General features: G+C 43.5%; 1 protein-coding gene and 1 long non-coding RNA gene across 2 annotated transcripts in view; one reads left to right on the top strand and one right to left on the bottom strand.

Moving 5' to 3' along the window:
- LOC147023552 (72 kDa type IV collagenase-like) overlaps positions 1-24806 on the top strand; it is a 64115-nt gene that overhangs the window by 1681 nt on the left and 37628 nt on the right. The window contains exons 2-4 of the mRNA XM_085889047.1: positions 1-166; positions 409-560; positions 711-836. The exon at positions 1-166 is cut by the window's left edge and continues 46 nt beyond it. Of these exons, the coding sequence (XP_085745173.1) occupies positions 1-166; positions 409-560; positions 711-836 (444 nt within the window). The remainder of the gene's footprint in view (positions 167-408; positions 561-710; positions 837-24806) is intronic.
- Positions 1-24806, bottom strand: part of LOC147023553 (uncharacterized) — a 102025-nt gene that overhangs the window by 42197 nt on the left and 35022 nt on the right. The window lies entirely within an intron of this gene.

The following is a 24806-nucleotide window of genomic DNA, read 5'->3' as shown; positions in this document are numbered from 1 at the left end:
GCTTTCCCAAGGCATTGTCAGCGCTCCAGAACTTCTTAGGACTGTCCAAGAGTGGGAAGCTAGATCATTCCACAATGGCAGCACTGGAGCGCCCCCGCTGTGGCCTTCCGGACCTCGGAGATACAGCTCGCTGGGAGAGATGGCAGCACACGCACCTCGCGTACAGGTGATCAAAACAATTGTGATTGCACAGCATGTTTTGTGTGTCTCTGCATATTTTTCACTCTGCACGAATGCTGAGATTCATCGAACATCAAATGACAGAGTGAAAAGGGAATGACGGGGGTTGTGCATTGAATTGATAAAATGTTCCCCCCAGTGCTTGCAAAAAAAAAATAATAATAAAAGGAAAACAAATGATGTGTTAAATATTTGTAAAAACGATAGATGCTATTTTTTGTGGTTTAGGGTAGAAGATTATGCCAGAGATCTTGAAGCAGATGTGGTTGATGAGATTTTGTCTCAGGCTGCTGCAATTTGGATGTCCATCGTTCCTCTGCAAATCAAGTCCCTTGCACAGGGTCAACCAGATGTTGTCATCAGATTTACAGAAAGTCATGGTGAGAATGCCCGTTCTAAAATTACCTCAATTCTGATGAGTAAGGCTGCACGTGATCACAAAGATGGCAAATGTGTAGAATTAATGAGACAAGAATGACGTTCTGGATTATTGGACTAATCAAAGCACCCCGCATCCATATCACCTGCAGGCTTTGAAGGTGTAGAATCTGATGAAGTGGTGGACATCGTCTCTTTGGTTTTACGTGATGTTGAAGGAGAGAACCTGGAGATCCTTTTCAATGAAAGACAGTTTTGGAGCTTTGGGGAAGGAAGAGGTTTGTAATAAATAATAATAATCATAATTAATTAATGTGTTTGGAAATCTGTTCGATCATTTACTTCTTTCACTTCCTTATCTTCTCCTCATTAACTACCCTTACAACCTCATTTAAAACAAGATTTATTCTTCATCATTTTAATCTCCACTAATAGTTCATATCTTCCCCAATGCACCTCGAGTTCATTGTACCGTTTAGCACACTTACTGTTCCATTTACATTGCACATCATTGTTCCATGGAGTGCACCATTTAAATTTTATATTTGCCATGCTTACTTTCATACGGTTCAAAAATATCATCATACCGATAAAATCAAACCGTTAAAAAAAAGCTCAAAATGCCAAAAAAAATGTCAAAAATGGACATCAAAAATGTCATCCACTGTGGTATCTCTTTATTATTGTTTCATTATGAACACACAAATCAGAGAAGTGCAAATAGATTAATTATACCTAGATGTTGTATCTACATCATATTAACTTAAAGGTCCCCTGACATGCAAAATAAACTTGTTATTTATATATTAACTTGACCTTCCTTGTGAAGAAATCACCCATGTTTTTTTAATTAAAAAATGGGATAATTAGACCAATATTTCGATAATTTCTGGTGCCTTTCACAACGTGCTATGCCCCACTCCTAAAAAAGTTGACTTCAGCGAATCGCAGCGTTGACGTCACATACAGTAACTCGCACGGAGTGGATTGACTCGAGATCTCTAGAGTCTAGACCAGCGTTTCTCAACCTTTTTTTACCCTTGTGGAACCCTTGAAATAGTTTTCATGTCTCAGGGAACCCTGATAAATCCGTCGTCCGTCCGACTTGGCCGATAAATCCGTCGTCCGTCCGACTAGGCCGATAAATCCGTCCGACTTGGCCGATAAATCCGTCGTCTGTCCGACTTGGCCGATAAATCCGTCGTCCGTCCGACTTGGCCGATAAATCCGTCGTCCATCCGACTTGGCCGATAAATCCGTCGTCTGTCTGACGAGGCCGATAAATCCGTCGTCCGTCCGACTAGGCCGATAAATCCGTCGTCCGTCCGACTTGGCCGATAAATCTGACGTGCTGTCGCTTTTATTTATTATTCTCTTTTTTCATTGTTTTCTACTGGTGCTACATGATGACAGTAGGAATAAAATAAATAAAAATGCAACAGAACGTCAGATTTATCGGACTACTCGAGACAATTGTATCGCAAGGTGTGTTCTGCACACAAGTTTTCATTGTATCCGGACAACGAGATTGCTTCGTTTTATGCGCGGAGAGACACGACCGATGACATGCGCCGGCCTTGTTTGTGATTAATTCGCCATGGAGCAACACATCCACTGCGCTGCGCTGCGCTGTTCATGTCACCTCACTAAAATATTTCTGGTATCGAGCAGTATGCAAGTCGAATTTACATTATTGAATTACGAATTGGATTGCCTAACCAGTTGTTATTTCCGAGTCTTCCTTCGATGTCCTCCCGATCATCATGCACTCCGGGAATTTCATTGCCAGTATCCTCTGCTTGTCCTGCTTCGGGCTCGAACTACTAAGGCGTCCTGTAGTTGACGTCATGTGGGTTACGCCCCTTTCAGGAGAACTTTTAGGGGCGTTCCCGAAGAGGTTTGTTTTTTTAATTTTACATTTTACAGAATGAGTTTTGTGAAAAAACATTGTCAGATATGAAATCACGATGAAAAACTCAAGGACATATATAAATGAAATTTATGTACTTTTGCATGTCAGGGGACCTTTAATATCTACATATTAATTTAATCTCATTGTTGAGCTTTGTGAATTCCCTTTTTATTTTTTGTTCTTCATGAGCATCTTGTGATCAGCACCATATTCTGCCTCTGAAATTATATTCCATAAGGAAAGACATTTGATTCAGCATGCACACATCAGGCGCAGATCCAGCATTTTAGGTTAGAAGTGGTGCAAAAATTTGCATTGCACTGAAAAAATATCCTTTCTCTGAGCAGAGCGGGGGGGGGGGGGGGAGGACTTTTTTTTTGTTTGTTGGTGTTTCTTTTTGTCATGAATTTTGAAAGACTATTCTAAATATGGACAAAGAACAATCAAAATACACTTGAAAAAAAGTATTCCAGTTACAAAACTTTTGCTCAAAACTCAACATTTATTTCAATGATTGTCTCATCATAAAAATCCAATGGATTGAAAAGTCTACATTGCATATAATGAAACAAATGGCGTAATTGTCTCTGACGTATTGAACAAGTTTTGACATGGAAGTGACCTTCAGATTTATGGTTTTTCCATCAGCTGAACATTTGCCTTCATCATCTCGACAATGTGAATCACTTGTAACAGATTTCTTCTCCAACACATTTGATGGCTATTGTATACCCTGGAGAATTTCCCACAGTCAAAAAGCATGTTCTTGAGTCTTGAAAACACAGACCGAGTACCGAATTCAAACAGCATGATCGGGACTCCTTATTATCTAATACTTGGGATACCGTTCCACTTCTTGGCTCATGAATGGTTAGGAGAAAAGAAACTTCTCCGATGACAAATTGTTCTGATAATTCGTTAATCATCATGGGAACAAACTGAATACTACAAATCAGTTCCATGTTGAACGCTGCAGTCAACATCACCTGTGGTCTGAGGAATATCGGGTGATCACATTCCAAGATCACATATCTTTGGTTATATACAGTACATCTTAACACATATGAAGAAAGTGATCACTTTTGATGGGAAAGGGGGTTTTGAGGGATGGGGGCGGTGCGCCCCCCTCCCCTATATCCACCACTGAGCGTATTACAAAAGGAGCTATTCTTCTCAGGGAATTGGCAGAATGTAGAATGGCAGATATATTTTTATGGAAATGGCATGGAGGTTGAAGTGTCGAGTGTGGAGCTCGGGCAAGGGGATGGCATATTGGGTAAATATACAAAAGTGTGGAGTTTGGAACTGGGAAGAGGGGAGGGGAGGAGATGTAGAGGTTGGAGTTCAATTAAGTATCCTGTGGAAACCAATAAATGGGTATATGCCAAATGATATCACGATACCAAATGAGAAATGGCATTTCTAAGTTTCTAAAAATCGAAAAATAAAAATATACAAGCAGAAAAATAAGCACAAAGACCAATATTTTCTACCCAAGCCAAACACATTTTGCTCGGTCACATGACGATGCTTTATTGAAACAATAAAAAAGCAAGCGTCATTGGAAGGTCATTTATAACCAACAAATACTCCCACTCGGAAACAATCCTGATGAATAAATGACATTTGAACTGGAGATAAGGAAAGAATTTCAGAAATGTTGTATTTCCCCATCCTCATTTCACAACTCCCACAGTTTTATAACCTCTGTTCCTTTCCAGTGAAATTCCACTTGGATAATAAAGCACTGTAGATATCATACCACTCTTTGACCCCTGTATGCCATATAGTGCATACCAATCTACATTCTCGTAACTGTTAAAATTCTCAGCAACCATGCCTAGTCAAAACATTGTTCCAATTCATCCTATGTACTCTGTTTCTTTGCCAGAGTCTTGCAGGAGAGTAAATCTCATATTTCTCTTTTCTAGTATGCTGTTTAAAACACATATTAGTACGTTACAAACTTTGCACTTTCTTACTCCGGTGCCCAATCAGCCTTGTATGTTATGGTGGTTGCAAGATATCTGGCGCAGAAGGCTAACTCATTGCCTTTGAGCTCTGTGCAAGACGCTTATCCAGTTTATAGCTTTTCCAAGAGTTATCTTAAATGAATGTTTTATTCTGGAGCACATCGATGAGACTTTCAACTGCCTGCCCCACTTGTTTGTTTCTTTTTTTTTTCTTTGTCAGCTTAAGTTATCATGAGTAATGTATTTTGCCAAAAAATTGCCACTTCTTGCCAATTTTCCCTGGCCAAGTTAATATTTCTCATCTGGGTCAGGTAGGAACAATCCACTCTTCGCTAAATCCTATTTCGGTCACGGAAACTACTGCAGTGTACACAGCAAAGCGACACAGGCTCAAATATTCTGTTTCCAATGCATACTTGAGCTGGCCATGCACTTTAATTTGAATCCGGTGTGCTCTTTGTTATTGAAATCACCCACACAGTCAAGGCCAGCAAACTGAGTAGGCCTTGGTTTTGAATCTTGGTCACTTAATTTATTGGTAGGAAACTGATGTCGCTCGTATCGTGAAACCTCATATTGGTTGTAAACTCTTCAGCATTATCTAAAAGTGGAACGAGGCACTTCCAGAGCCCACAATATCAATCTTTCATTTTTAGGTTTATGTTTTGAGTACCAAGTTGTTATTTTTTCCAACTTAGCATTGGAGCATTTTCAAGTGTTCATCATCATAGCGTATTTGCTCAAATGACTCTTTAAGTGTCGAACCTTGGAACAGTTTCAGTTGTTGCTCGATTGTTCTGATATTTCCTATTACCTCTCGGAAATACTCTGTGAGGTTGTGTTTTATCACTCTCATCCAACTATTAATGGTATGACATTGAATGAAAAATTCACTCAAAATATCTCTATATCTATATATATCTTCTTCTTCTATCTCTATCTCTATCTCTATCTCTATCTCTCCCCTTGGCAGGAGAGCCTCGTTGTATTAACCATGTTGAAAACACCCAAAAAGTCAGATCCAAGGATGTATTGGCGACACATCTTCAGTGGGACAGAATTAATTTAGGATACTCCAAAACGTGGGGAACGAGAGAGTTCACAGAACATGATATGATATGATATATGATATGATATGATACCCAGAACAGTGTTACCTAAATTTTAATAAAATAATGATTTTTATCATCGTAAATTTTTTTTTGCAAAGTTTAGTCCGATTGAAGTAGTCCAGAAGCTGTCCCAAACACCACACTTATACACCACCCCATTGAACCTTCATTTAAATCAAAGTACTACAAAACTGGAGGTTTTTGTAAGTATGAGGAAGGTGATTTGTGTATTACAGTCTTCAAGTATATCATTAAATTAAAATAAGATACAGATTGTAAAAGTTGTGTAAATAAAATTAATTCTGGTTTTACCACCATTTTCGCAGTGTCTATTTACATAAATCACCTTATCTAACACATTACATTAGTTATTCATGTCTCTACTCTGTGTCCATTATGACATTCTTAAAAACAGTAAGTTTCCTGTTTGGAATGATTCTCAATTATGTTTGATTGCCAGGCAGACAAAGAGTAAAACATATTGTTACATTTGTGGGGGGGGGGGGGTTACATAATACCATCGAGCAGATAGCAATGTATAGAGCAGCATGGTCTATGTGAGAGTAGATAGCCATCTCGATGAATAAGTAGGGAAACATCAGCTTAGGAATTGTCTTGTTTCAATGTGTACCATACATGGGGTGGTGCGAGGTAATAATTAGTGAGGGATTATTGTTTAAGAAAATCGTGTGTATAGCCTCTATGTCAGCCCCTACCAAGGGACTCTGGGAGACTCGGGCACGAGAGCAAGGGGAGGAGCATTTGACGCCTCACAGGGGGAGGAGCTATGAACACCTTCAGGGGTGGGGCGTTGCCCTGGGAGAGGAAAGGAAGGAGCTAATCGGACAGTCGGTTGGGGCTGAAGAAAGACATTGAGGTCTACTCTGAGGAGAAGAGGGTGGTTGGGCATCTGTGAGAGAGGTGCATCGAGTTTGGAGGAGAAAGAAAAAGCCTGAAGAGAACCGTCGACTTCTGATGAAAGTACTGTTGTGGGCTGGCGGGGACGGGTGAGAAGACCACTAGATGGGAGAAGCTATGTCGATTCCCAGCAGACTCCCCGGTATGGGAGGCCGTCGCACACGGATAATTCCGTGATGTGGTGAGTCGCTTAACCGACCGTGGACGCCAAGAACTCAACCGCATGACCGAGGGTCCTCCCGTCTATGGGTTAATCGGGTTACCTAATTAATCACGTGGTTTAATTACCGGGGAACCACGCCCTCGGTACGCCTTGTCCGAACCGGATCACTCTACCGGATCGGATCACTTTTCCGGATCGAATGCAGCCGAGCGACACTGCCAAGGACGTACCGACTAAAAGAAACGGATCATTGGGAATAAAGTCCCGGCTAGAGTAGGATTCGGACCATGCTGGACCAATGGGAGAAAAGACAAAAATGAGCAGGGAACATTCCTAATAATAATGATTTATTGAAAAACAAGCGAGGAAAGGTATGTGGCACAGTAAAATTTAATGGGGTATGTAATGCAGGGATCGGGGAGAGAGGAGTGGTGCGACAACAATACAAGCAACTTACGAAAGCAGACACAGAGCAGACTTGATGCGAAATTAATAACAGTAATAACAATAATGATCTTCAACAGACGTACTTAACAGACAGGTGCCAGCACACTCAGACACACACAGAAAAAGAAACCCCAATGAGAAGGGACTTTTTCAGCAGGGAGGGAGGGGGTTGAGATTATGTTCTCGGTACCTGGGCATTTCGGGGGACGGGATGCTCCGTGGTGGGGTATCCGACAGCAGTCGCATTGTCTCTGGCCCAAGCCCCACGTGTGGAGCCTGTGTTCTGAAGGAGGAGCTTGAGTGGAGAAGGGCAGAGTCCAGAGAGTGAGGGTGGAGTAGTGGGCGGAGAGTAGAAGCCAGAGGCGAGGTCGAGGTCATGTGCGCAGAGATGAGAAGCAGGAACACACCGCGTGAAACACCCACACACACCACACAACCTGGATGGAGGAGCTTCTCCGTCTTTTATAGAGCCCGAAGCTCGGGGGAGGGGATCATTCCAAATTCGTCGTCATCGCCCGAATCGGGCACTTTGATTGGCCCCGACCCCTCACGTGGTCCGCCAGCTTGGGCCGGGTTTTGGGTAGATGTTGGTGCAGCAGATGCTCCATGGCGGTGCGTAGCCCGCCCACCTTACAGCGAAAACGCATGTGACTCGCCCCACAACTTGTGTTTCGGGTAGACTTGGTGCAGCAGGCAGATTTACCTCAGGAGTGATCGGAGGGGAGGGTACCGTGGGTTGTCGTGGAAGCTCAAAGCGACAGTCCAGCACCTAGCGCATGTCGCGGATTTTGCTTCAGAAAAGAAAATAAGCAGAGTGGGAATGAAATGGAGGGAAAAATGATTTCATAACCCTTACTATTAGACCATCGCAACGCACTCCCCGTCATCCCGCTAAACAAAAGGGAGGGAACTATCTACACGTATATTAATGGAATAACTGTCTTGGGACACCTATCTGTTGTTTGCATGCGCTTCCGAGAACCACAACACTACCCCCCTCCTTTTGCTAGACTCGACCCGAGTCATTAACAATCGTGTGGCATGCAGGTGTAGGTTCCCTAAGTACATTTTACCTATGGATCACTGAGTGCGACATGTTTGAAAACATGTCCCAAAAATAAATAACCTCGTGCATTGCATAACTAAACTAACAGACTCATTTGGACAACTTGTCAACATTGCCGGAAAGTTGAACTAAACAAACAAACATGTGGGTTAGAACTATATACATTTCTAATATTTACATTACCCATGGCCCAGGACTTGTGACTTGAGGAGAGAACAATAAAGGCAACATTTGGGGATGAGTGCAACAGCAGGCAATCAATGATCAGGCATCTTCAGGGCCCTCAATGGTCCTTTGTTTGTTGGTTTTATTTTTTTTCCATTTCCTGGCTGCTGGAGGCAACTCACCCTAACACGGCAGGCCACACGCCATCTCACAGTCCATTTGAACTGGCCTTTTTCAACAAGGAGATAGATGTCCGGGCTGCACAAATCCCTGTAAGGTGGGCGGGCTGCTGCGCCGCCGTGGAGGATCTGCTGCACCAACGTCTAACCGAAACCTGGCCCAAGCTGACAGACCACGTGAGGGGTCTAGGCCAATCAAAGCGTCCGATTCAGGAGATGACGACGAATCCGGCATGATCCCCTCCCCCGAGCTTCGGGCTCTATAAAAGACGGAGAAGCTCCTCCGTCTAGGTGGTGTGGTGTATGTGGGTGTTTTCATGCGGTGTGTTCCTGCTTCTCGTCTCCGCCCACATGACTTCGACCTCGCCTCCTGCTTCTAGTCTCCGCCCACGACTCCACCCTCACTCTCTGGACTCCGCCCTTCTCCACTCAAGCTCCTTCTTCAGAACACAGGCTCCACACCTGCGGCTTGGGCCAGAGACAATGCGACTACTGTCGGGTACCACACCATGGAGCATCCCCTCCCATGAAACGCTCAGGTACCGAGAGCATAACCTCAACCCCCTCCTTCCCTGGCTGCAAAAGTCCCTCATCATTGGGGTTTCTTTTTCTGTGTGTTGTCTGGGTGTTCTGAGACCCGTCTGTTAAGCAAGTCTGTAAAACATAATTATTGTTGTTGCCGTTATTAATTTCACGTCAAGTCTGCTTTCGTAAGTTGCTTGTGTTGTTGTCACACCACACCTCTCTCCCCGATCCCTGCATTACATACCCCAATAAATTTTACTGTGCCACATACCTTTCCTCGCTTGCTTATTAATAAATCATTATTATTAGGAATGTTCCCTGCTCGTTTTTGTCTTTTCTCCCATTGGTCCAGCATGGTCCGAATCCGACTCGAGCCAGGACTTTATTCCCGATCCATTTCTTTTAGCCGGTACGTCCTTGGCAGTGTCGCTCGGCTGCATCCGATCCGAAAAAGTGATCTGATCCGGTAGAGTGATCCGGTTCGGACAAGGCGTACCGAGGGCGTGGTTCCCCGGTAATTAAACCACGTGATTAATTAGGTAACCCAATTAACCCATAGACCGGAGGACCCTAGGTCATGTGGTTGAGTTATTGGCGTCCACAGTCGGTTAAGCGACCTACCGCGTCACGGAATTATCCGTGTGTGACAGCCTACAATTCCGGGGAGTCTGGTGGGAATCGACATAGCTTCCCCCACCTAATGGTCTTCTCATCCGACCCCACCGGCCCGCAACAGTATGATGAGGAGAATTGGTTTGAGGAGAACAGGGAACACAATGGGAAAAATGACCGCAAAGGAGAATTGAATATGAGCCTTCTCTGAGGTCATCCTGCCTGCCTGTCCTCTGCCTGTGCCTGTTCATCCTGCCTCTGTCAATTTCATCATTCCTGCCTTGCCCCGTTTTCGTCAACCTGCCCATGTGCTTCATCTTCTCAGCATCTTGGCCATTGTCTGCTTGCCTCACTGTCTTGCTCCTCGTCCCTCATCACCTGCTTTTTCCCACTGCCCCAGAGTTGAGTCCTCCGGTCTTGTCCCCTTCCTGTCTGTGACTGAGTCTACAGTGAAGTGTCTTAGTTTCTTTTGAATCATTTTTACCTCATTGTACCTCATTATTTATAATCGATTTTGTGTCCCCTTTTCTTTCCTGCCACAACCCGCCATCGTCACAACCATCCGTTCAATTATCCCTGGTGTTGATTGTTTGTGGATCGGGAAATAAACCCGTTGGGTTTAAATGCTTTAAGGTTTCTCGTGTCTCTCCTCATGACCCTCGCACGCGTTGTCCATCATAATTCGGAACGTTCGTCTGAGGGAGTAACGGCATTGGTGTTAACTGACCTGGACACGACAATATTACCTCGTTCCTCTCCGCGCATGTGCGAATGGGACGAATTCAAAGCTAATATATGTTAAAATGGTAAACTTGTCTTCCTGTACATGTTCTGATTCGTGTTCAAAATATACCATTCAATTCAAATAATTTGTTCCTCGATCATAAACTGATGACAGACAGACAGACGGATGGGCGGGTGGACATGAACCAATTGCTTAACCCCGCTTTTCACTTCGTATGTGCGTGGTTACATAATCTCATTACTCAATTTCTATGAGGGTCATCCCAAAAGTTCTACCGAGGTAATCGGAAAATTCCATCTATACCATGTCATTATTTACCGATATATCTGGTCCTATAAATTCGTTTTGCTTTGGGATTTAAAATGTTGGCATTGATCACTGATAATGTGGCAGTGGGTAATAAAATGTGCCACAACTCCACCAATAAAATTGACAGAAAAAAATAAAATCCAGCAAGATTGAGGAAGATATTTTGCATCTGCTGTAGAGGTTTGCACAGCCATGTCCACTGTGTTAATTACTCTTCGAAAGGAAAGCTTCTGTGCTGGCCCCCAGGCAAAAATAGCATTCCTTTCTTGGAGTATTTCCCTGCCGACTACTGTAGTAGGACCTGTTCTCGACTATAGTATATGAGAGTACTACTCTGATATACTACAGTTCTAACTGCAGCATTTTTGCCTGGGGGGATTAAAAGGTTGGTTGACCATTAGAAGAAGTGCATTTTGAAGAGAATGGAGATTATGTAAAATAATGTTACATGAATAAATTTGCTAATGTGACAAAACATTTAGGTGGAACTGACATAACATTCTTACTGTGGCAGGAAAAGGAATGTTTCTCTGACAACTTTTCTGAAAACACGAGCTCATGCTTTGTTCAATTTTCACTCTGCCCAGGGATACAACAGGAAAAAAAAATCTTTCGCTTATATGACGTTACAAAAGACTGTTGTTTATGACCATTAATGATCGGGTCTTGAAGACATGTTAACCAAATATTTATTCGTTCTTTTGATGTTGTTGGGCAGAGTATTGTGGTCAAACAGCTGGCTTTCTCAGCATGGAGGGTGAACACGACTGATGGAAACTTTCAACAAATGTGTCCTTCCTTCGGAAAGCCAAAAATCTTCGTCTTGCTCATCTCAAAGCTGAACTCTCCAACCAGTTTCATCCCTCAAAGTTAAGATGACACCTTATCAAGTCCATCTCTAGTGAAGGCTCCTCCCCAATCCCTTCACTCATCAAAAATGATCTCACTGCTTGAGAGGTCTCTAAATCTAGTATGGCCAAACAAGGGCCGTAACTGAAGACAGATTTTTTGGTTGGCCTCAAAAGTTTTTATGTCGGCCAATCAGACATTTTCAAAGGCTTCAAAAATCCAAGATTCCTCAAAATATGTGTTTCTGATGAAATATCTGTCTTTCGTTAGGAGTAAAATATGAATAGAATAGACTTTATTGGTAATATTGGGGCAACTTAGCTAAATATAGCATAACAATTGTGCATTTTGTGAGGAAAGCACCAAATTTGGCACACTAGTAGCCTATCATATTATGAACAGATTTGGATATTGGGCCATCTCACATTCAGCCGCTGATGGCTGTGGCAGCCATTTTCCACTGACATCAAAAATTTTGAGATGGCCCAATATCCAAATCTGTTCATAATATGATAGGCTACTAGTGTGCCAAATTTGGTGCTTTCCTCACAAAATGCACAATTGTTATGCGAAGTTGCCCCACTATAACACAAAGCTAAAAACAAAATATATTTGTTAAAAGTCAAAAAAAAGTTTGAACAATTTTTTTTGTTTAAAAGTTAGCAACAGGAATGGATCATCAAGAAAAATCAACAACGTAAAATTAAATAAAATATCAAATCTGGTCAGCAACGTCAGTGCCAATGTTCTCAAATATTACTTTACTGGTCTTGCTTCTCTGTCTGCACTCTTAACCCTGTCCTTTTCCTTTGGCTGCCTGATGTCTGTAGGAAGTCAGCTAACATCACTTCTGTTCCCATGAAAGGTGCAAAAACAGATCTTGTCAACTACAGACCAGTAAGCTTATATCAAGTTGCAAGCAAAGTCATGGAATCTATTATATCGTTGTTGATTTAATGTTTTTCTTCTTTTCAAACAGTCTGATCTATGAACATCAGTTTGGATTCCATCCCAGTTATTCTACTTTGGACATGCTTGCTGCTTTTTTCAGCAATGGCTGGTGGCCTCAAATCTCAAAAGAAAGGTCTGGGCGGTCTCTCTGGGCCTATCTCGGACATTGAATATGGTCTGGCATCCTCCTCTGCCTCCTCAGCTTACTGTCTGCATCATTAAAGGCTGCCTCCAGACCTGGCTTTCTGACTTACTCCACTCATAACAGCAATAGGAATGAAAACTGCTCAGATAGCAGCTGCATCATTCTTTGCTGATGTGGAGTTTGACAAACAGAACATGTCTTTCACTCCTGGTAAATCTGAGTCACACTCTTTCACTCCACAAGCATTGTGAAACAAAGGACCTATATCTATCTATTTCCATGGATAGACATGGAAAAGGTTCAGTCCCTTGAACTACTTGGCCTCACCATCAACCACGATCTATCCTGGGCTGACTACATAGTAAAGCTCAACTCCAAAGCCAGCTGCACAATGGACATCATCCACGATTCCAAGTCATTCCTTGAAAAATCAGAACTACTCACAACCTCCAAGGTTCATAGCTCATTGAAGTACAACAGCTCTCTCCTATACACTGACACTCCAGAATCACATTTGTCGCTCCTGGATTTTCTGGAATATAAAGCTGTCAACAATAATGTCATTTCCTTCTTTGGGGTCGAAGCACAAGTGCATGTTGCTCCCACATTTCAGACTGGTAGGTGGCCTCTGTTTGCTTTACAGCCTTTTCTCCATTTTAGCTCCCTCTACTCTCTTGGCCCTTTGATCCTCTCATTGTTTTTCCAGAATCCACACATTCTACTGGTATCTCCCTTCCAGCAAACATCCCAAAATTGAGGCTTGCTACTCACCTTCACACTTCTTCTTCTTCTTCTTCTTCTTTCGACTGCTCCCATTTGGGGTCGCCACAGCGGATCATCCGTATGTTCCGCACAGTGATTTGGCACATGTTTTACGCCGGATGCCCTTCCTGACGCAACCCTGGTCGCCTCTTACGACCCAGGAATATGGTACACCTATTTTAACCGGGGTATACACCGGCCCAGTATACTGGTACTCATTTCGCCGACCTCGGAAGGATGACAGGCTGAGTCAACCCCCTGGTGTATTAATTCAGTGGCCCAAACGGGGCTTGAACTCAGGACCTTTTGGATCCCAAGCCGCTGCCCTAACCACTGCGCCAACACCAGGCTGCTACTCACCTTCACACATTTATTCCTATTTTCTCCCATTTGATGATCTGCCTTCCCCAGGCACTTCAGTTACATTGTTCCCTCCAGGGCTTTAAGTTTTAAAAGGTGTACCACCATATAATTTCATCCCACATCCATGCCCATGATCTTTTCTACCCCATTATCCCGAGCTAACACAATCCTCTTACTTGCAGGTTACTACCCCCTCCCCCTTCCCCTTCCTCTCCATACTCTTTTCATGTATATTAATTTCCTTACTTGTGTCCAACTGTAGCCCCACTGCCACATTGTCAGCATGTTACCCTTTTACCCTCACTCACCATGCTCTTCCATGAGCCTAAATCTTGCACAGAAAATAAATTGTATATGTGTAAATCAAAGTGGTGTTATATTTTTATGTTGTGATGGACAGTAAATGCAATGCATTGAAAAGCTGTTTGCATTTCATGCGAGTGAAAAGTAATCAAAGAAAATAACAAAAAAAATTTAATCTGAATGCGAAATTGAATTCTTTGATTTTTGTCCGGGATGAAATACGAGTTTTCCTTGAGCGTCTCCACCTCATTCAGAAGCTTGTACATGGAATTTGATGAAAAGCAAGGGAATCAGTGTGAAATGGATACAGCAATCCCCAACGTATGGAGTTTAGAACTTGTGGTTACACCAGAGCGCCACGATGAGACGAATGCTTCGATTGGAATACCAAAAAGTATAATGATAAAGCTATCTGAACATGGAAAAAAAAAATGAGTGAAAACCATCTTCCGGTTAATCATCCCTTGATTTCGAGTTTGCAGTTGACTTTGGCATCCGAATTATGATACCGTGTCGTTCCAGCCAACTTCTCCTCTTCAAATGTTTGGCCTGTCTGTTTTCAATGGGTGGGACAAATTTCAATAGAGGTCACAGTGACAATAATTCTGGGCCCATCTGCAATCATTGGGGCTCCTTTTTTGAACAAGCCTTTAAATGTTTATTCGCTCAAGAATAAAAGACCACTAATAAAAATGTAACATTGTTGAAATGGAATGCCTTCAGTCAAAGTGACATTTTATTACCCCACGCACGCGAAGAAAAAAGCGGGGTTAAGCAATTGGTTCATGTCCATCCATCCATCTGTCTATCTGTCTTATCAGTTATGATTGACGAACAACTTATTTAAGTCGAATGTTATATTTTGAACATGAATCAGAAAATGAATAGGAAGATATGTTTCTCGTTTTACCGTATTTGGCTCAGAATTTGTCCCGATCGCACGTGTTTAGAGAGGAGTCAGATAAAATTTTTACTCTATCCGCGTGCCTGGCAGTCACACAATCGAAAATCATTCCAAACAGGAAACTTACTGTTTTTAAGGATATCATAAAGGACACATACAACAGGCATGAATAACTAATATAACAGGTCAAGTTAGATCAGGTGATGTAATACATTCTGGATAAAATGGCGGCAAAACCCAGAATTAATTTATTTATTTGCATTTAAACCTCTTTATACCTGTATTTAATCTGAATTATATAATTGAACACTGTATAACACAAATCGCCTTGACGATACTTCCAAGAACCTCAAGTTTCGCAGTACTTGGACATGTTCTATAGGGTGGTGTATGTAATAGGAGCAGTCAAGCACAGCCCCTGGGAAGTGGTCATGATATGGGAGAGAGCATAGTATCAGGGAGAAGAAGAGGCCACCAATATGGCTATAAGATATTGAAATATAGCATGGAAACTATAAGATATAGAGATATAGCGTGGAAACTATAAGATATAGAGCAGAATGGATGTCATACAGCGGATAGGGAATCACCTTAAGATTATGCATACCAAATCTCATCCAGTTCCATCTACTGATAACTACTCGGTATCCATTTGAATGAAAAGTACTGAAAATGCGGTTTGAAATCGGAAATCCCAAAAGTACGATGCTCATTGACGCTGCATTCTATGGTGATCAATAAACCTTCAATCTCCTAAACAGTGATTTAATGACATCTTATGACAGTGTACTGAACAAGGGAAGTGTATAAGACTGCTTCACCAGCATTAACTTCCAGATTAAAAAAAAAAATCTTTAAAATCATTATTTTATAAAAAGTGAAGTACTGTATAAACCTGAACACTGTGTGGGGGGTATCATGCTACATGAACTCTTTCATTTTTAGTAAGTTTCTGCTCATCTTCTCCAAATCAAACATTCATTGTGATGAGCTATTCAACCAACATGTCACGTATCACACTGAGCAATTATTTTACATTTAAGGGCAACATCATTGTCACATTTTAAACATGCATGAATGTCACTTGGTCACCCACCACCCAAACACATGGAGCATGACACTGGGATGGCCAAATGGTGATTGGCCAAATTGGGGCCAAATTGAAGCCGCAAACAGGAAGATAAGTTTCCATCCATACTCCATCAGGACCATACTCCATGCAGAGAGTTGATGCTGCCAAAGCAGTCTCCTTGGCTATTGGGCACAATCCTGGATGGGTCGCCACTCCAACACAGGATACCAGCATGCTGGCACTCATTTTGCCGACATCGGAAGGATGACAGGCAGTCAACCTCACCTGCTATTAATTCAACAGCCGAGTGGGATTTGAACTCAGTATCCTAGGATCCCAAGCCCACCACCCTTACCATTAAGGCAACACGAGACATAAGATAGGTTTACTTGGTCCAAATAATGGCTTCCACTGTTTCTAACAGGATGATGACACCAGGGAAGTTGTGCCAAAGTTGGCAATTAATGACAATGATGACAACGATTATAATTTCAAGCACGTTTCTCTTAATAATTTAGGATGAACGAGAAGGGCACTCGGTGGAGCACATACCTCTGCCACACAATGCCTGATCTATGAGAACATATCGGGTGCACTACATTTTTTAAATATCATGCTATATATCGTTTTTGAGTCCCATCTCTCAATGGTGAAGAATCACATTTAAAATTATGGTAGTCGGACCCGGATCCGGATCCGGATTTCACCAAAATCGAATTCATTCGTCGTGGTCACACACCCAACCGGTGCACCAAGTTTCATCCGAATCCGTCCACAACTTTTTGAGATATCCTGCTATATATTCGTTTAGCACGATCTCTCAAATGTGAAGAATCACTTTAAAAATCACCAGATCCGGATCCGCATTTGGATCTTCACCAAAGTTGAATCAATTCTTTCTTGTCACACACCCAACGTATCCACCAAATTTTGGCCAAATCCGTCCGGAACTTTTTGAGATATCGTGCTATATATCGTTTCTCCTCCGACAGATATCTTCGTCAAGTCATGATGGTGGGTAATTACATGATTGAGCGAATGGCCGCGTTTTGATCGATGATGGTGCTAAGTACAGAAAGAAGCATTTCTCAGTCATTTGGAAGTACGGATTGATGATTGCATATAGTGTTCCATACATTTAGTGAGAAGGTCTCTGTTAATATTACACCTCCTTTTGCCAAAGCATCCCAGTACCGACTTCGAGACGGTGTGGTTGAAATCTCAATTTCATGCGTATGCTTGAAATTGTGGAACAGGGGTTTTTGAGGAGCATGATGCAAGGTAAATTGTTCATTCTCCAATATGTAACATGGATGCAATTCGTAATTCCTCAAGTGAACTGCATACTTTCCATTTTAGGACTTTCAAAATGAAGATTGATTCCTTAAATTTATGGATTCCTCTTTGCTGAAGAATTGGCAAATTTTAGGGATTCAAAATACCAGACTGACAACCCAAAGTGCTATGCCACCCTCTTGTTTTGGTAAACAGAAAAAGTGCTTGTGGAAGAGTGAGAACACTGAATTGATCAGGATGCAACAGAACAAGAGAGAGAGAGAGACAGAGAGACAGAGAGACAGAGAGACAGAGAGACAGAGAGACAGAGAGACAGAGAGACAGAGAGACAGAGAGACAGAGAGACAGAGAGACAGAGAGACAGAGAGACAGAGAGACAGAGAGACAGAGAGACAGAGAGACAGAGAGACAGAGAGACAGAGAGACAGAGAGACAGAGAGACAGAGAGACAGAGAGACAGAGAGACAGAGAGACAGAGAGACAGAGAGAGAGAGAGAGAGAGAGAGAGAGAGAGAGAGAGAGAGAGAGAGAGAGAGAGAGACTTGTTTGTACTGACAATGGGTGTGATGAGGAATGAGGGGTAGTGAAGGAAGTAAGTTGTGGACAAGAAGGATACAGAAGAAAACTTTCAGGAAGACAAAACTGGAAATTTGGAAGGACGTGGGCTTGGGGTGGGGTTAATGGGGGAACAAAAGATCGTGGATTCAGATCTTTAAGAGAGCTGCTAGATGGTGCTAAACAGCCATCTTGAAGACCTGGAGGGAAGGATGAGATTGAAGTTGGTTCCACAGGGTGGGGGGTGGAAGAGAACTAATGAATGGAGGTGAGCAGTGATTCTAGATTTTGGGAGCTTCACCAGAAGGGAGTTGAAAGTGGAATGTGTGTGCCCTACAGATACATAGGGGAGACAAAGCATGGAAAAAGCAGAGGGTGAAGATCAGAAAGGAGGCTGTAGAATACAGAGAGACCACCCACCTGTCTGTGATGGGAAAGTGATTGACCCATAGACTTAGCTTCATCCCAGGAGATTCCAATAATCTTGAAGGCCTTGGTTTCCATGGCGTCAAGGTGTGAGGCAGGTGTGCCAGCCCAGAGGGGAGGGGAGTAGAGTATTTCATCAAGCTGTATATAAAGGAATTTTAGGTGTATAGGAGTTTAGGTTGCCAAGAAAGGACTTTGCACAATGGAGAATGCCCAGTCGGTGACTGGCTTTGACAGCCAACTTTAAAATATGGTTTGACAAACAAGTTCATGGCTGATAATTATGAGACCCAAGAGCATGAGTGATTGAACTTCCTCAAGAGGATTGTTAAGAAAGTATATGGGAGGGTTTGCCATATGGTCCTTTCGGAGAGGCAAAGTGAGAGTGTGAGATTCGTCAGGATTGAAAGACATATTCCAAGTGTTTGACCAGCTTGTGATTTTGTCAAGGTTTGAAAAGAGGGAAGAGGCTGCTGCCTGCCTATCTGAATGATGACGGATGTCATGGCAGAGGGTGGAGTCATCAGAAAATACGGTATATAAAGAGGATTTTGCAGAGAGCTATAGAGATCATTGATGAAGATAAGTTATATGACTGGGCCCACAACAATGCCTTGGGGTACTCCGGCCTTAACAGGGAGAGGAGATGAAAAGATTCCTTTGAGAGCCACATGGCTACGACAGTAAAAGAGGTTCGTAAGCCTTTCGTGGAGTTGACCTTGAATGTCATAAGCAAAGAGTTTGGAGAGCAGGGCAGGGTGCCAGACTGCATCAAAAGTTAAAGAGATGTCCAGAGTGACGGCCCTGATCTCATATCTAACATAGAAGGACTCTATCCATTGTTGGAAGAGTAGGAGCTGCATGTCCAAGATTGAGTGACCTGATCTGAATCCAAATTGGTGATCTGAGCTGAGGTTATTGGAGAAAAGGAAGGATTTAATTTCAACAGAGATGATGAAAACCATGACATTCCTGATCACTGGAAGTAAGCTAATATGTCTGTAGTAAAGGGGATGGTTTTTACACCTTTTTATGCAATGGGGTGATCACAGATCGAGTCAGTCCCATGGAGTCACAGAAGTCCTTTGCTGAAGTGCCATGGCTGGTAAGACAGGTACCAACACCCATCCACTTTGCATGGTGACAATTGAAACTAGAAGGGCACTCGGTGGAGCGCATACCTCCGCCAGGCCGATTAGTTTACGTTTTGTACCCCACTGATAGGCCGGATCTGGATTTGGACCGGAACTAAAATTTAATTGGCTTGTTCTCGTCAAATATCCAACTCATCCACCAAGTTTGGTTCGAAACCGTCCACAACTTTTTGAGATATCGTGCTAGATATTGTTTTAGCCATATCACTCAATGGTGAAGAATGACTTAAAAAATTATCGGATCCAGATCCGGATCCGGATCTTCACCAAAATCTCATAATTTCGGCGATGTCACGTACCCAAGCTCTCCACCAAATTTTGTCCGAATCCGCCCACAATTTTTTGAGATATTTTGTTCACAAACAGACAAATAAAGACAGACAGACTGACACAGAGGTGAAAACATAACCCCTAATCCACATTCGGTGGCAGAGGTAATCACATATGAGGAAGAGGTGTTAAAAGTTTGTCAATGTTGTCTGAGCGAGATGTCGATGGAGTCATCTCTGTCCGGAGGACAAACAAAACAAGATGTGGGAGAGGAGGGGAAGTCTCAGCCAAATGTACTCCTGGGGGTTGTAATGTGAAGATCTTCACAAGAGCAGTGAGAAATTGAGTTCCTGATGTAAAGTGCAACTCCACCATTGGGGCGGGGGGGAGGCCTATCAAATTGGAGGAGACAATAGCCAGGGAGAGGCACTCAGGATTCAGAGATGTCCAATGGGAGGAAGGACTCTGTTAAACTGATGATGTCCAGTTTCTCAGCAGCGGCCTAGATTGAGAGATGTGTCAGAATGGAGCGGAGGCCTCAGATGTTTGAGGTCCACACAGTTAAGGATGGGGTGGTGTTGGGAGCGTGCAGGATGGTGGGGGAGTTTTGCAAGGGCAGTGTGAGTGGGAAGGTTTGAGTCAGTGGAGTGAGGGGGAAGCTTTGAAGGTTTGGGCTTAGAATGAAGCATTGAGAGGATGGGGTGAGGAGGGATACAGAGAGTGGGACATGAAGCTTTGATGGAGTGGTTAGGGGGTGTGGAAAGAGGGGGCATGTGGTGGTGGGACACTGATTCCAAATTTACAATTTGGACAAATGGAGATAAATATCATGGGATGGGTGGTAAGAATGTTTGTTGAAGGCACGGAGAAAGGGGGTGCTGTAGGTGCGGGAGCAGGGTTTGTGTACCAAGCGCTTAGCTGACACATTTTTGAAATATAATTTTTGTGAAGAAGAAGAAGTGGAATAGATTGTGGTGAAGAAGTACACGTGGGGGACTCTTGACGGAGAAATAAGGAAAGTGACGCATTTTAAAATGTTTTTAAAGGAAGAAGGAAGAAATATTTACCTTTTACGAGCTGAAGTACCCAAAGTTGAGGTCACATGGCCTTTCCTTGTTCCGTAATATCACACAATTTCCTGTCTTAGTTCTATTTCGTTGTAAAACTTTTCTTATCATGATACATTTGGAACTTAAATCTAAGGCAGTGTATGAAGGTGATGAAAAAAAAAAAAACAGCAACAACAACAAGGCTCGGCTTGTCAACCAAAGAGTTGATCTCATAATCCACCTGAGAAGTGCTTTGTGGCTTGCAACCAAAGAGGCATCAACTTTCACAATGCTTCACTCCATGAGAAAGATGGATACTTACACGGTGACAGACAAGGCCACAAACACTGACCAAAAAAAACAAACAACCAAGCCGCACACCAAACAATCCAAGGAACTAAATGATGAAAACATCCCGGAAGCTTCTGCCACGACGCAGATGGCAAGAGACACATTTGTGGATGTACACTAATTATCCCTGCACGTTTGTTCTGATTCAACGGCATTTGGCTGCAGCTGCCAAAATTGAGCCGACACACAATCATGTTGGAAGCCACATCGCATATCCTCCTCTGATGAGAGGCTTTTTTGTCATGTCTCAACTACTATCTGATTGCACAATGATGAAGGTTAAGCAGAGGTTGCTGACAGCTAGTCGTGTAGCTTGATTTGTGCGGAAAGGATTGGACGTCAGGTTACTAAGAGTTAATGTCCTCTACGGCCTTGAATTTTCAAATCACGTCACAACCTTCCAGTGATGACATTGGTTATGATGCCACCAACTAATGTTGGAAGACGGGATGCCAGCTTAACATCCATCCGAGAAATGGCACACATTAATGAATCACCATTCCTGTGAAACACCAGGATGATGGGATGACACTGGAATGACAGCCGGGTTGGGATTTGAACCCAGGCTAGACAGATTAGATAAGTTATCCATCCGTTTTCCTGTTTTTTTTCCATCCGTTCCTGTCCGCACTCTAACTCCCAAAGTTTTCAACTTTCACGTTTCATATTTGGTACATAGGTACAGACTGTGGAGACGGTCTATCACGACATACGTTCGTCATCTAAAGTGGTTGCCATGGCAACCAGGATGCTGTTTTCCAATGTGGTAGCACAATTCTGTATATACCTTCTTGTTCGGGCAGATATTGTGCTCACTTGCGCTCTTGTTAATCACGTCTCCATCTTGCATTGAAAGATTGGTGCAGCAGAGCGTACACCAAATGGGCTTCTGTTGTACATGTAGAGTCCACGATGGGTGTTCATGCATGAAAAGGGCTTGGAATCATCATCCAGTTCCATTTGAGCATAGACATTGGTCTAGTCAAGCTTAGTGTATGTCTGGCCACCCACAAGAGTGGGGAACAGATCCTCTGCTTTGGGCAAAGGGTAGCGATCCAGCTTTGAATAGTGGTTGATCGTCGTTTTGTAGTCACCACAAATGTGCACAGTTCCATCTGCTTTGAGTATTGGAATGATAGGTGCTTGCCCAGTCGGAGTACTCGACTGGTGAGACAATGCCCTCACTCTGCAGGCGGTCAAGCTCACATTCGATCATTGATCACATCATGTGGGGCACAGGTCTGGCCTTATGGAAGGAGCAATGGCTGAACATCTGCAGAAACATGAATCCTCACTTTGGCCTCTGCAAAGGTGCTAACACCACTGCTGAACAGGCAAGGGGACTTGTTGAGCACGGTAGCATATCCAGCATCAGAGTTGGAGACCCTGTTTACGTTACTCTAATTAAGTCTGAATATTCGTAACCAATCTCGGCCTAAGAGGGTTGGTCCTTCTCCATGCACTATCAGTCGTGGTCGGACATGAGTGCTGTTTCCATATCCTACAGTTACGTTAGCTGAGCCAACTACAGGAACCACCTCCTTGGTGTATGTTCTCAAGTCAGTAGATACAAGCCAGAGTGCAAGAGCCTTTCTCAGAGGGTTGATGGAGGTGACCTTGCTCTCGCTCATAATTGATCTGGAAGCGCCGGTATCAACTTCCATGTTCACCGGGAACTATAATTGGAACATCGAAGCTCTTTGTTCCAACAGGGAAAACCTCATAAAGTTCCTCACTTGACTCTCAGCTGCAGGTTGTGCTCTGTGACCTATCGTCCGCTGCATCAGGGTTCACCCCAATGTGATAAGCAGGAGACAAGTTCTTTGACTTGGATCGAGAACAAAGACACTTCACGTGTCCCTGCTCACCACAGTTGTCACAGGTATAATTCCTGTACCGACATTGGAAAACTTGATGATTAGCACCACAACACCACAAGTTACCCCAACCTTTCAGGTAGATTCAGAAATGTCAGGAGGTGGAGGTGAATTTGGTGGCTTACTAAAACACTTTTGCTTGCAGCCAAAGGTTACATTGTTAACCAATGGGTCTTGCTGGATAACTTTTGACTTGTTAGAAATCGCATGCAGGCTCTTGGCAGTTTGCATTCACACAGTGACTACATCCATGACTTTAGCCAAATTGTGGTCGGATTCAATAAAGAGAAACTCTCTTCTGTATTCTGAGAGGACCCAAAGAGCAAGGACACGGTCAATTGTTGACCTCTTTGTTGTAAAGCCTGACTGCTCTGGATTCTGATGCTCAAGCAGATGGTGGGGAACCCAATCAAGAATTATCCGAGCAAACACCTTGCCCAGCACTGAGAGCAGCGACACCCCTCGGTAGTTGTTGCAGTCTTGGTGATCACCCCTCCCTTTCCAGAGAGGGACAACAAGGCCCCTCTTCCAGTCAATTGGGATGATGCCTGTGTTTCAGGCAGAGCACAAAACTGCATGCAACAAAAGGAGTGCAACATTTCCACCAGCCTTGAGAAGTTCAGCATGGATGCCACAGATCCCTGGAGATTTACCCTATTTCAACCGGTTCACCGCAGCCTGTGTTTCCACAAAGGAAGGTGGACTGCAGTTGATTGAAGGGTCAGTAATCGGGATTGCAATACAACTGATATCCAACTTGACAGCTGGTTGTTCAGCCTTGTACAGCTGCTCAAAGTAACAGGCCCAGCGGGCCTTCACTTCGGACTCCTCTGTCAAGAGCCTACCACTCTCTGCTCTAACTGCAGTACACTGAGGGATGGGTTTTGATGAATGCAATGCGTGATTTCCCCTGTAAGCAGGATGAGAATCACTTGACCACAGGTGATATTCTACCCCCTTACAGATTCCTCGCACATCGGCCTCCTTGTCCACCCTGAGTGCATGCACAGTTTTATGCCTCAACTCCCTGAACAGCTCAGCGCTGCCATTTATCCTGGCCCTGCGACACTGGTCAATGGTATCCAGTGTCACTTGTGAGACAAAATTCTTCTTCACCCTTCGGTGAGTTCCAAGACATCTACCGGTAATATCAACGACGGTGGTCTTGAAGGCACTCCACAACTCTTCGGGATCCCCCAAAGTACCCAGAAACCCCAAATCTCCACTACCCTCTCATCCTTGAGCTTGCCAACATACAGCCTAGGCTGGGATGGTACCATTCTTCTGGATTTACACTGCAACTTCAGAGCTGCTACAACAAGCCTGTTGTCAGTATTGAGGAACTGAGCACTCTGGTAGACCCTGCAGTTCAGGATCATCCTCCAGCGACCATCAACGAGCGCATGGTCAATCTCCTTTGCCACACCGCCAGCGTTGGAATACCAAGTCCAGTGATGAGCCTGTGGGCACTGAATCCATGAACCAGCCACTCTCAGTCCATGACTTCTTGCAAAGTCAAGGAACTTCATGCAATTCTGGTTCATAGTTCTAGATCCATGGGGACCAACACACGTCTCATAACCATCCCTATCAGTTCCAGCCGATGCATTGAAATCCTCCAAGCCCAGAAGAGTATCATAGGGAACTGAACAACCACAGACTCGCCTGGGGAACTGAACAACCACAGACTTGAGTGTGGCAGAGAATGCGTCCTTCACGGTGAGATCACTCGCCTCAGCCGGAGCATGTACAGAGTCCAGTGAAATGACACCCAAGGAGTGACGAATCCTTCGTT

The sequence above is a fragment of the Eptatretus burgeri genome, chromosome 7 (assembly GCF_056783735.1).
Source record: "Eptatretus burgeri isolate ZD-2024b chromosome 7, Ebu_testis_v1, whole genome shotgun sequence".
Lineage (NCBI taxonomy): Eukaryota > Metazoa > Chordata > Myxini > Myxiniformes > Myxinidae > Eptatretus > Eptatretus burgeri.
This window is presented reverse-complemented; position numbering and strand designations above follow the sequence as displayed.